Raw genomic sequence first — 12429 nt, 5'->3', positions numbered from 1 at the left:
GCGGTTTGAGAAGAAAAGGTGCATGGAAGCTGACAAGAAGCGAGTTTGCACCGAGCAGAAATATTACACCTTGAGAAACTAATTGGCAAGAGCTACAAAATGTTTGCGAAAACTCGGTGGAAAAAGCAAAGTGCTGGAAGAAGAAGCCTTTTCATGCTTGCGCGCGCCATAAAACGGCTCGGCAGCTATTTCCTTACCTCTCTCGTCTTTTCGCCGACTGCTCATTCAATTACCCGAGCACGCAGCATTGTCACAAAAGCGCTCTTAATTGAAATTTCAGCCGCGATTCCTCCGCCCCTTTCAAGATTCTCCAGCCGGAGCGAGGCAATTTCTCTAATTAAAATCACCTGTGGGGGCGAGCGAGCGACCGGGGAAACAATTGAACGCAAACTTACAATTAGAGTGTGCGGTGTTTGCCTCCAAAACCCTGTCTGCTCTTCAGGCCCTGCTCTCGAATGACACGCACTTTGATAATGGAGGCACCGAATGTAACTTTATTTGCATGATGTGTGAGTTGTGTTTCCAATTACTCTCCGCTATCTCTCTCTCTCCCTCCGAGTTTTACCGCAGCGAGGCACCGGGAGAATTTTAAATTTCGACGCGCGCCCCAAACTTCATCCGCAGTTTTATTAAAGCGCAATTAATTAAAGGAAAAGCAGAGGCGTCGTAATCACTGTCACTGCTGCGTTTTTATATAATATATTACCCCGACCAAACTTGACCCTTCCCTCACTTTCGGGGTATAAATTAAACGCGCGCTGGATTTAATTCCATTGCGTCTGTCGCAGCTTTTTTTCCCTCGAGCGCCCCTTTTGTTAATTTTCCAGCTATAAATTTTCGATATCATTGTGCGCTGTGAAAGAGATAAAATTTAAGCACCGTATGAAAAAGATAAAAATATTAAGTCCCTGCTTTTCCGATTTATATGAATTTTGCATATACCTGACTGAAATATATAAATTTTAATTTGGAAAATCCTCAAGGGTTCTTACCCTTTTTCCAAGTCAAAAAATTCCAGCTGCTGTGGAGAATTGATTGAGATTTGAAAGAGTCGTCATTAATTTTGTGCCGGCTGCAATTAAAATTTTACGACGGCAATTGGTGCAGTGCAGAGCAATTATGAGAATGCACTCGCTCATTCTGGCGGCCGTGCAGCTAAGGGTGTAATGTATAAGTGCATGATGTGGTAAACCTCAAATGAATCATCATAAAAATTGATCGACGCCGTACAGGGAGTGCATGTTGCGCTGCTGACCAAACGGCCACAGCAGAAAAACGACGAGAAAAAGTATCAAAACCTCAGCCGCAAACAAGCCGTAAAATTATTCATATCCCTGACATGCAAAACCGCGAAGCAAGTTTATTGTTAATTTTACTATGTTATTTTGCTAGCTGGAAAATTTTCTCAGATGGGGTGATCCTACGAAGTGGGAAACTTTGGATTTTTCCATAAAATTACACAATATTAGTATATGATAGACAAGGTGCTTCAGTCATGAAATAAAACAATAACAATACAAAATATATGAGATGGACCATAAAATATAAGCTTAACAATTTTAAATGAAAAAAAAAGGAAGGATCTCTTTGAAAATCGGTCAAGAGCTGTGAATTAAATGTGGTTTAAGTTCAATATTAATTTTTATAATAAATCACCAGTTTTATTAACCAGCTTTCTATTTTCTAAAATCAAAATTTTTATAATTTTTCTAGCTTTAATTTACATATACCGAATTGTATATTATTAGTGGGCATGAAGGCGTTTTAGATACTAACTTCAAAACCAACGCGCAATAAAACTTACTTTTTGAGAATTATTTCCAATTTCATGGACAGTTATTAATTAATTTCAAGTATTTAGGATTTCAATTTTGAAATCAAAGCTAAGCTGACACTCTTTTCTCTAATAATGAGGTAGATTAAATTTTAGCAAAATTTAAATAGGTGAAGGATACCACTATTGAATAATGATAATTATATCAAAAACAAAGTCACTGGAAGATTTTGTGTATCTTTGTACTGTACAAATGTTTTTAGAGGATGTTAATTAATTTAATTTGGAATTAAAACTTACAATAATAGTACTTGATAATTTTAATCAAACACAATTTAAAAGCTTCTCAAATATACATAATTGTTTTTGCTGAGCATTTTGTGCTATCAATTGGCAAGTCAGAGGGCATCACGTGGAAATTTGCAAATAAGCGTCACATATTAGTGGAATTATTTTAACAAGGCATCAGCCTGACTCAAATATTGCGCCAAAGGAAATTGACGACGACATGTTCACTGGTACAAACACACACTCAATATAATATGTCATTGCGAAGCGACGTGAAAACTCAATTAGCCTAGGTACGTATTTCATCCTTCGCCCAACAATTGCAAACGGCAACGGTTAATTAAAACAATGCGACACAGAGAGAGACAGACTGCAATTGGACGAAATAGAAATGGTTATTGTGTTTCAATTAAAGATCAATCAGCCGCCAACCACTTGCAATCAACAAGTCCGGATGCTGCAGCAAAAGTACATGACACATGTGCAACCGATTGCATGCAGTTCGTTAATGAGTTGAAATTTGTTTGGCAATTCAATAACGTACATCCTCGCGGCTGCGGTGCTGATTTCACCGGACTCGGTATAATTAATTGCGTCTATGTACCTTGGTCATTAAGAGAGGAAATTTCTGTTATTGGCAATTTCCAGTGCTAATTTACGTGTACTTAATTAGCAGTCATGCGGATCAAATAAAGAAGGTAAAAAGATATCCATTCTTTTCATCTCATAAAAGGGAAAAATTGAGCCTATTGTTAATGAACGAGAGGATGTCTAAACGGTTTATATTGAAAGTAGGGTAGAATTTCAGCATATTCAATTTGGTTTCAATTTTCTCTTCTGTGTTGGCTATAAAAAAAGCAATTTGCATAGCATATAATTTTCAAATTAGAGAAAAGGGTTCAGTTTTTATTATGAATTTATTTGCGCTTGAATTATACTGCTGGAAATTGCATCAAATTGTTTTTTTTTATTATATATTTTGTTTAATTTTATAAAGTGGAGATAAAAACTTTAAAAACAATTATTTTGAAAATTTCAGAAAATGATTACATCTACATCCATGAAGCTCTTCACTCTTCATTTGCGTCTCATTTCACGCGTGTACAAAATTAATTCGGCGCAATTAAACAAGGGGATCATCTTCACCGTTATTAAATCAAATATTGTATCGAAACTTAGGAGAGACACTCAGTCGAGTTGTTTAAAAGGAAGATTGTGCGGCGCGACAGGGCGTGTGTAACTCAATAACACGCCTCATTGCTCCATACTCTAATGTGTTATTATTCTCTTGGTGCCGCCGGTTGATGCGTGCAGCGTGCGTATGTTCGAAATGATTAAAAAGCGTCCCCGCGACAAAAGAGAGCTCTGGCGCGAGAGCTCGGATTTGAAGGGTGTGTTTTTTATTTGCTGCCTAGGGCAGGATGCGATTTAGGTGGAGTGGATGATGAAACACCCTCTTGGCTGCGACGACTGAGCACTTCATTCCGTTCAAACGGGTCTGAATCGAGCAGCTCATGAATGTCACTTGGCTGTTTCACTAAATTGGAAAACTTCAAGAAGAAATACGGTGAATATCAGAAGAATTACTAAAGGATAAAATTAAATAAAGAAATTATTTAATTTATATATGTATTTTAATAGGAAGAGGGGTAAATATTTGTTTCTCCTTTTTACAATTACTTTGAAAATCTTTAGTTTTATCTTACACATAAATAAAATTTTATCAATTCTTAAAATTACTTAAATAAACATTTAATCACAAATGACTTTTAACATAAATGTTATTAATGTTAGTGATAATATAATTTTATTTAATGCACACTCCTTGCTGATTTTTTTTAGTTGAAGTTTTGTAAATGTCTTTGTATTTATTGGCTTTTTCATTTTCTGACCATAATATCTCTGCCCTTTAAAACAAAACAAATTATTCCTGGTCACGCATTTTGTATGAATTGTTTCCTTTTACAATCATTAATTCTCGCCCATTATGCGCAGCGCGTTTCATTAGGGGGGCGCTTCCCTGCTTCTTATTACGTATAATTCTTACAATCTCCTCAAGTGTTATTGCATTGCATGTTTTATAAACGTGCTCTCTTCGAGTTTTTACTGGTTCCTGCGCGCCCCTAATTATGTTGCTTGCCGCGTCGTTGGGGGATTCGAATCAAATAAATCAGGAGGCGAGGGGCTCAGCAGTTTGGGACTAATAACTTTTCGAGTGCATAGAGCGCGTGTTTCCAATTTTAAAATTGATTATCAACGCTCGCTGGCAACAATGCGGCGGGTTTTATACATTTTGTGTAGACCTCTCCTTTTTTTTATGCATTAACTTGTGTTCGTTCGCGCGGCGGCGTGGAACACACACGTGAAATAAATAACCTTCTGCTGGTTTTGTTGCTACCAAGTATATTAAAAAATCAATATTTCATCTCTCCCGCGGGGGCCGGTTTTATACATTTGATATTACACGGAGGAAGATAGAGATCAGAAAAAAGGGGTATTAGTTCGGGAGGCGTCCGTAATTAAAAATCAATGATCGATCGCCGATTATGAAACAGATCGATTGAAAATATGTGGAGCAGTTCTAGTTCTTCCACGTGTTATTTTACTTTTTCCGTTCCAACGACCTCGTCAATGTTACACTACTTTCCACAGTACACAGAGCACCGCACACTCTCGACCGATTTATGATTTGTTACATGATAAAAGTGTCACTGCGCAAAATTATTGCGACGGGGAGGGGAGCAGGAAAAAACAATGATTGGCCGGAATGAAAATAAAAACGGCGAATGCAAAAGGCAATTATTACATCACAGCAATAAATTATTGCAGGATGTGGCCATTACTTGGTGATTTATGCCCCCGGCATCTCCATCGGCTCGCTGCTGTGGCCGGCCCAAATCGATCCATTCTCTGTCCGTGTGTGCACCATTAATTGAAAATTCTTCCATAATTTCTGCCCTGCCGATGCTGCGATTAGCATTTTTATATTTGTTTGCGGCGGCTGTGGATGGACGAATGGGACTGTTATACCCACCGACGCGTCTGCCGATAATGACTCTATTCATTCGTTTTGCGATATTAAAATTATTTTGTATACCAGCTTTTGAGAGAAAATTAATTGATTTTTGCATGCAATATGCAGCTATGGAGGCGCTGATATATTTAATAAATAAAATCATCAGCATTTCCAATTTATCAGTATTTAAAAATAATAATAGTTTTGCTGTGGATATTGCCATAGTTTAATCATTCTACTTTCAATTTATGGTATTTTCAGCAGCGAAAAAAGATGGAACATGCAAATGTGAAAGAATTCATTGCTCTGGGTAATCAGTTTCTCCAGCAAAAGCATTGTTGTTAAATTTTAAACTCATGATAAATCTAAAAGCTTATTTTATCATCTTAATGGGGATGATTGATATAATTCCAAATTGTCAATAATATTGGTCCATCGGAGACTATTTATAAATCAATAGATTTTTTCCAAAAATTTTTCCCTTTTTCCTTATGATAAATGAACTTTCGTCATCATATTTCCTAGGAAATATGGGAAATCAAAATCAATCAAAATGACTCTGCGAAATTTAAAATAAATTTGCATGAAATTTATTTGGATCAAAAATGTATCTTTTTGTGTCTTTAGTCGTCTATATATTTAAATATGCCCTTTAAGCTGGACACGTTAAATATCAACAAAGCATTAAATTGCTAAATGAGGTGCCACAGCGTAAATCAATAGCAGGCGACCTTTCCGCAAGCCCTGCTGTGGTAAATTTGCTGAGCAAATATCAAGTTCGACCGTGTGCAATTATGCACGGAGCGAATTATGGCTGTCGGCCCGCCGGAGAACGATGCAGGTTATGGCAGTGGCGGCTGAAATAAAGAGGTCACCTTGCTCTCGGTCGGAACTGTAATGATATTTTGCCAACAAGCCTTGGAGAATCCTTTGATAATCAAGCACTGCACAGGTCAGCGGCGCAAACACCCCGAGAAAAGATGGGACGAGAGAACTCATAAACGAGAGAGCCATTTAATAGAAAATGCATTTCGCTTGCTCAGCGTATTTTTTTCTGTATAAATAAATATCGGCACGGACAGGATTGGATTTTCAATATTGCACTCGCTGTGTGTATGACCGAGGCAATTACCAAGTGAAATATAGCAAGCATTTCCTTTTCGCAAAGAGCAGAGAAACGGTATGGAACGAAAAATATGAAACATTCCTGTTAACCTTTTGCTCTGACTCGCGACATCTCCCGAAGCCCTTTTTAGTAGGGAATTTCATACAAGCCTAGCCAATTTATTTCCAATATCATCTGCATGATATTGCCTTTTCCAGCCGACGACTTCTATCTGCTCTTCATTTGTTCGCGCATGTGTGTTTGTAAAAACCTTCCACTTGGTACGAGTATTGCACTTCTGGAATAAATTGCAAAATTAGATTCGCAGTTGCGAAATGAAGAAGTGTGATGGAGAGGCTCTTTGAGTGCAACCAATTATATGACTCTCTGGGTTAGATTTGAATTATAAAGCAAGGGGGGATTGCATAAATTAATAAAAGAATAGCGGCATATCGATCGACCTTCTTATACATATAAAGAAACTGTTTGTATAATATCTTGTTAATTTGTAATTTTGACAAGCAAGAAATAAATTATAATCCCGCACAGCCCGCTACGCAAATCAGAAATCTACTAAACAGCATGAGCGTGACAAAACAAAATTTTCTCCAAATATCTTACTGTGCCCATAAGGAAATAGAAAAACAAATTTTAGAAAACCAGCGCCCGATAAGGAAAACGACAGCTCTTTAAAAAAAGCGCCTTTAATATATTATATCCGAAATTCTAATTTGCTCAGCGATTTGATTGAATGCATAAAAGAGAGATTTGGCGCCGCGCTGATTGAATCCCCCCGTCTCGCGAGGAATAATAACAAGTGCGGACCGTGAATTTTCCCAAAGGGTGCAAGCAGGTTCGGTCTCGCGGCGCAATATTTGTTGAAACTCGAAACCCCCGAAATGCAGAATTCATCGCGGCGTTCTCCTCCCATAGCTTCTCCTCCGACAACTGCCAACTCAACCCGGGCATTTATTATTTGCTGCTGTGCTGGCTGTTAGATGAATTCAATAATATGAGAGGCCGTAACCGCGGGCGTTTGTTGTATAAAAAAAGAGAGCAACTGCGCGCCGTGGCAGGTTGGAATATAAAAAGAGCGACCTGCTACTCGTCCGAATAAAAGAATTCCTTCGAGAGGAATATTTATCTCACTTCGGCTACATAGACTATGCTTTGAAAATATTCTCCGGCGTGTGTGTTGTGTCAGTTACACCTGTAGGAGAGAGAAGGACGGAAAATTTCCAGCAAGGTGTTTGCCGCGCAAAAACTTTTTAGACGTTGTACGTGTTCAGCAGTTTTTGCGCGAGAATTGGATACGGCAGCGTTCAAAGAATGGCGCGACGGCGTTTGTCTCTGTTCCCTCAGCAACACCGGCACTGATTCAAAATAAAGTTGTTGTAAACGGTTTCTTTGGTATACATTTGATTACAAATTATCATTAGAAGCTTCAATGCTCTGTAAATTATGGAAAGAATACTAATAATAAAATATTATTTTGGTATAGCAGAATTTAAGTGTTTAAAAATTTCTTCAAATATTTTAAATTACAAGCGAATCCACTGAAACAAAAAAAATTTATAAAAATTTGGCTCAAACCTGTAGAATTACAAGCAAAAACTCTTTAATTAATCAATTAAATGAATGATTTTTATTGTTTCATTTCATTTTGAAAGGTTTGTTGAGCCTGCATTCCATAAAGTCTTCTCTGGATTTGGGCAAAATTCCTCACTGCATTTGAAGAATAATAAATACATATCCTCACTCCATTGCTTTCCTTGAATTTCACAAAACATTTATTTCCAATGCTGCGGAATTTGCATTTTGATTGCAATAAATCCTAAAAGGTTTCATTTCACGTTCGTTCGATCGCAAATTGGATGGCTAATCCCATCAAGAGCTCTCCCTTTAAAGTGGTCACAACACATGCCCTTTCCCTCCTGCATCATTTCCTTCCTAAGCAGATTTCTTTTCGCAAAAGGAAAATGTTATCTTTTCAATAGAACAGATAGCATCTCGTTAAATCGGATAGGTCTGCTCCTGCGATCGCTCTCTCTCTCTCTCTCTCGCCCACCCCCATTATCCAAATTCACCCACCAGAACTCCCCGGCTGCACACAATACAATCATCATCTGGCAGCAATAGTCAAAAATCTGGAGGAATGGCAGCAGCTAGGAGTTGATGTGTCATCGCCTGCCTTCTCTCCTATTATTCCCTTTTCTGTTATTAAAGCAATCCCACCCCCGAAGTGCATTGGAAAAATGAGAGTGTCGGTCTGGCATATTTTTGTTCCCCTTTCCATACATATATATTTTTTTTATTAATATATTAATCCGTGAGGAAGAGACAATCCTGCATTCTCATTGCCGACCGGACCAAAATATATCCTTCCATCAAAACACAAAAATAATGCGCCACAGAGTCTGTTTTTGTGCCACAGAGTAAAAAAAGAAAACATTACACCCAATTTATCCGCGCTGCCAAAGCCGAGAGCTAGCGTCGGGTTTAACAACCTTGCTCTCTCGGACTCGCTACTATTATCATCATCACCAGCAGGCCTTTTTTCCAAGTGAGAGGTGTGTGTGTACGTGCCATTTCCCTTGCAAACCGACCAAATGGCCGTGACAATCGTTATTCTGCACTTTTGCACTTTGTTAGGACAATTACCAGCGGCCGCCAGAAAGTATAAAAATTTATTTCGGAGACACGACAGACGCGCGTTTAATTAAATTTGATGGCACAAAATTGATCGATTTGTCGCCGGTTAATTGGCCACGTGAAAAAAAGCAAGCACGTCAATAATAAAAAAAAATTGATGGTGCGCTCCGGCAAAAATAACACGACAAACATACCAGTCGCTTTTTTGAGTGATTTTTACGCTTGATGGCAGGCGAAATGGATTTGTAATTAAATCCGTCGGCGAATCAAAATTTATCAGGTTAGAGCTGCAGGGAGTGGCGTCCGGGACTTCATTAACAGTCCTAACAAACAAGACGCCCCTAAAAGATTTTACGATTCAACTTTTTTTCGTTGCAGGAGGAAAAAATTAATGTGCATTATATAATATCCGTGTCAAGCTCTTCATTAAAATGCTCCCCTTGGTGAGTGAAAAGAGCGTCGGCCGCGGGAGAGAGAAGTGAATTTGATCTTGTTTTACATTCAGGGAGCTCTGGCCGCCCCGCCCACTCCTTTTTCTCAGGAAATGCACGTGTGAATTACTGCCCGATTCAGTCCCGGAACACCTGCAATTACAATGAGAGCGGCCATTCGCTCTCTCATGCTTTTGAATGGACTCGGAGCCAGCAGCAAATATCGCGCTCTACGCATTTGTATCTTTTGTGCGAGAATTCCACATGTATACTATAATTTGAGAGCAGTGCGAGAAAATTGGTCGTCATTACGCACTTTTGATGAAAACCAAAGCTCTCAGAAAAATCAACAGCAATTTGACAAAAGAGATTGGAGGGGGAACTTTGGGTGTTGAAACGAAATACATAACAATATAATGTGAGTAATGGTCTGATCTCAACTTGCAACATCATAATTTTTTCCACTGCTTTCGAGTTTTTTTTCCAACCGGAGCACTCCAGTAACCTGATCCATAAAGCTGCGAATTTTTGCGGCTTTACGGTGATATTCGCCGAGCGCATGCTTTTTCTCAAGGGCTGCTGTTCAATTCAATTAAAAAACACATAAAAAGAAATTCCCACTTAATACTTTATTTCGCCATGAACTTAACCCTTTTAGAAGAAAACATACAATAGAATCCATTAAACCTAACAAATTGAAAGAAATAACATAAATTGATAAATTTTATTTAAGTCTACAAATTGATGAAAAAAAAAAATTGTGGTTTATTTTATATTACAATTTAGATATTGACTAAAAATTGTTGCAAAAACAGGAAAGCGATTTCCTTAATATGTTTTAAATTTTAATTTATAAAAAGAATCATTAATTATTTTTTTCCAAATATTATTAGGCTTTTCAATTTTTTCCTTCATTTTGGGGGAAAATATTGTTTTGAAAATGATTCAGAATGACGGACCCTAACCAGTTTTATCAAGCGAGACCCATCTAGAAATAATTACGGCATTAGCTGTAATTTTCTCATCTGCTTCGCTGCGCGCCTGAAACATAATCACAGCAGAAAAGGGTTTAATTTCGCCTCTAAAGCCCTCTAGTTCTCTCGTCAAACCGACCGGCCATCTTCAGCGAGCTTTTGTCCATACCAGGAACAAGCAGTGAAATTACATTCCGTCTCATTTTTACGAGCAGGCGAGAAACATTGCGAAACATGTCCAAATAATCCGCGGCTCATCGCTGAAGCCAAGAGGCAACGCTTTTAATTTCCAGCTATGGTCCGGCGCGCGGTAATTAAATTTCATATATAAATGAAAATGACGTTTTAACCGAGTTAGTTTTTGAAGGTCGAAAAGGCACTTTGGGGCTGCGAAAACACGCGGTTTTCAGCGAGCAGCGCAGAAAGAGATGTGCAATTTGAGCGTGAGGCTTACTCGCCAAAAACCACGTACGCGTCTCTACATGTGAGGATATTGAGCGACCGGTCTTTCAAGTTCACTTAATTCTTTTTTGCACCTGTACATAATTTGATGGTCTGCCAGACTGCAGAGTTCAAGGCGGATTTGCGCAACCCTAATTAAGCGCTAATTAAGAAAAGGAAAGAGCGAGCCAAACTAAACAGACCATTAACGAGCCCTTTGAACTTTATTTTTAGTTCAAAAGAATATTCTGGCAAAATTCATTTCAAACAAATAATTAAAATAATTTTTCATCCTGATAAATTCAGATAATTCAACTGACCTGCATCCTCGGTGGGGATGATCTTGGAGGCGGCGCCCAAATCCGAAACCAAAATCAGTAGCAGTGTCCAGCCGAGACTGTTCATCATTTTGGCCAACATTGCGAACACTGTCCTAGCACATAAATAGTGGATGGAGTCAAAAACACACGGAACTATGCAAATTGTTTTCTGTCAGTGAATGGCGGGAGCGCACACACGTGAGTGAGACGAGTTTTGAGGTTGGTTGAGAGAGAGAGACAGCGAGCTCGAGCGGAGGAACTGCCAGCGAGCGGGACTCGACGTGTACCACACGGGGGACCCGCACAGACTGCCGGGGTCTGGGGGCTGTGGCCGGCGCTGCGCGCCGCCGTGCGAGCGCCGCCAACGGAGAGCGGAGCTGCTGCTCCCGACACGAGGCGGTCACACGCCCTGCGATCGCTGGACCGCGCAAAAAGCTACAGCGCGGCACCACCAGAATTTTAATTCTGCTCTGCATTCCTCCAAACAAGTGGACCTTTGCGCATCAAGAATTCTAATTTTTGCCCCCGACACGTGCTGAAAGAATGAATTTACAAAGTATTTTATCTTAACGCACAGTAAACATTAAAAATTAGTTTTATAATTTTAAAATTTTATTATTTAAAATTAAAGACTTAATTTAATATATTTTAAACAATTTAAATTATATTTATTTTCTTTTTTGGTGTTTATGAATTTAAAAAAAGTTTATGAAGCTATTTTATAGGCTAAATCAAGAAAATTATGTTGAAATAAATTAAATTATTTGGAATTTAATGACTAGTATCAACATCTTAACAATTCAATGATGTTAACATATTATAGAATTCCCCTGTTTCAATGTGTATGTGCAATGGACTACATTACATCAGACAATATGATTTTTGATAAATAAAATTGGACAAATTAACTTGAAATTGTGCAGTAAAAAAAATCAATTCATATTTATAGAAACCTTTATTCAGGGCCTGAAGTTCAGGCAAAGCATTTTACCTCAAGTGCCGTGAGTCATAAATTATATAAATGCTCATTTTTTCCTATATATTCGCATGCAGCGGATTTTTAAAACAAAATCTATTATCTCTATGCTGGTAAAAACAAAATATTTTTATGTATTCCGTCTTTCCCTCTTATACAATTAGCCTCTATATAGCCTTCCAAAAAAAAAAAAAAAAATAATTGTTTTATATTATAATATTTATTTTTTGTGATTTTGCCTCGCTGCCTTTATTTATTTAGGGAACAAGTTTCGCCTGAGATCTGCAATTAATGTTTTATTTTTTACCTCCAGCAGCAAACTGTGCGTTTTCGTTCTGTTCAATATTTCAATTATATTTTGCGTTGTTCTAGAAGCATAATGATAAAGTCTTTACAACATACCAGGTTTGAACATAAAATTTTCAGTGAGATTTATTGCTACGTGCAAAGGC

At 38.1% G+C, this 12429-nt stretch overlaps 1 protein-coding gene across 2 annotated transcripts in view; it reads right to left on the bottom strand.

Annotated features, from left to right (window-relative positions):
* Positions 1 to 11298, bottom strand: part of LOC132201108 (contactin-6-like) — a 159363-nt gene extending 148065 nt beyond the window's left edge. For both annotated transcript variants that reach the window (XM_059627020.1, XM_059627019.1), the window contains exon 1: positions 11002 to 11298. In XM_059627020.1, coding sequence (XP_059483003.1) covers positions 11002 to 11101 — 100 coding nt within the window. In that variant the 5' untranslated portion in view covers positions 11102 to 11298. The remainder of the gene's footprint in view (positions 1 to 11001) is intronic.
* Positions 11299 to 12429: the final 1131 nt, after the last annotated feature.

The sequence above is a fragment of the Neocloeon triangulifer genome, unplaced genomic scaffold, assembly GCF_031216515.1.
Source record: "Neocloeon triangulifer isolate White Clay Creek 2 clone unplaced genomic scaffold, ASM3121651v1 ptg000014l, whole genome shotgun sequence".
Taxonomy (NCBI): domain Eukaryota; kingdom Metazoa; phylum Arthropoda; class Insecta; order Ephemeroptera; family Baetidae; genus Neocloeon; species Neocloeon triangulifer.
The sequence above is the reverse complement of the archived record's forward strand: the minus strand, read 5'-3'. Positions and strand labels throughout refer to the sequence as shown.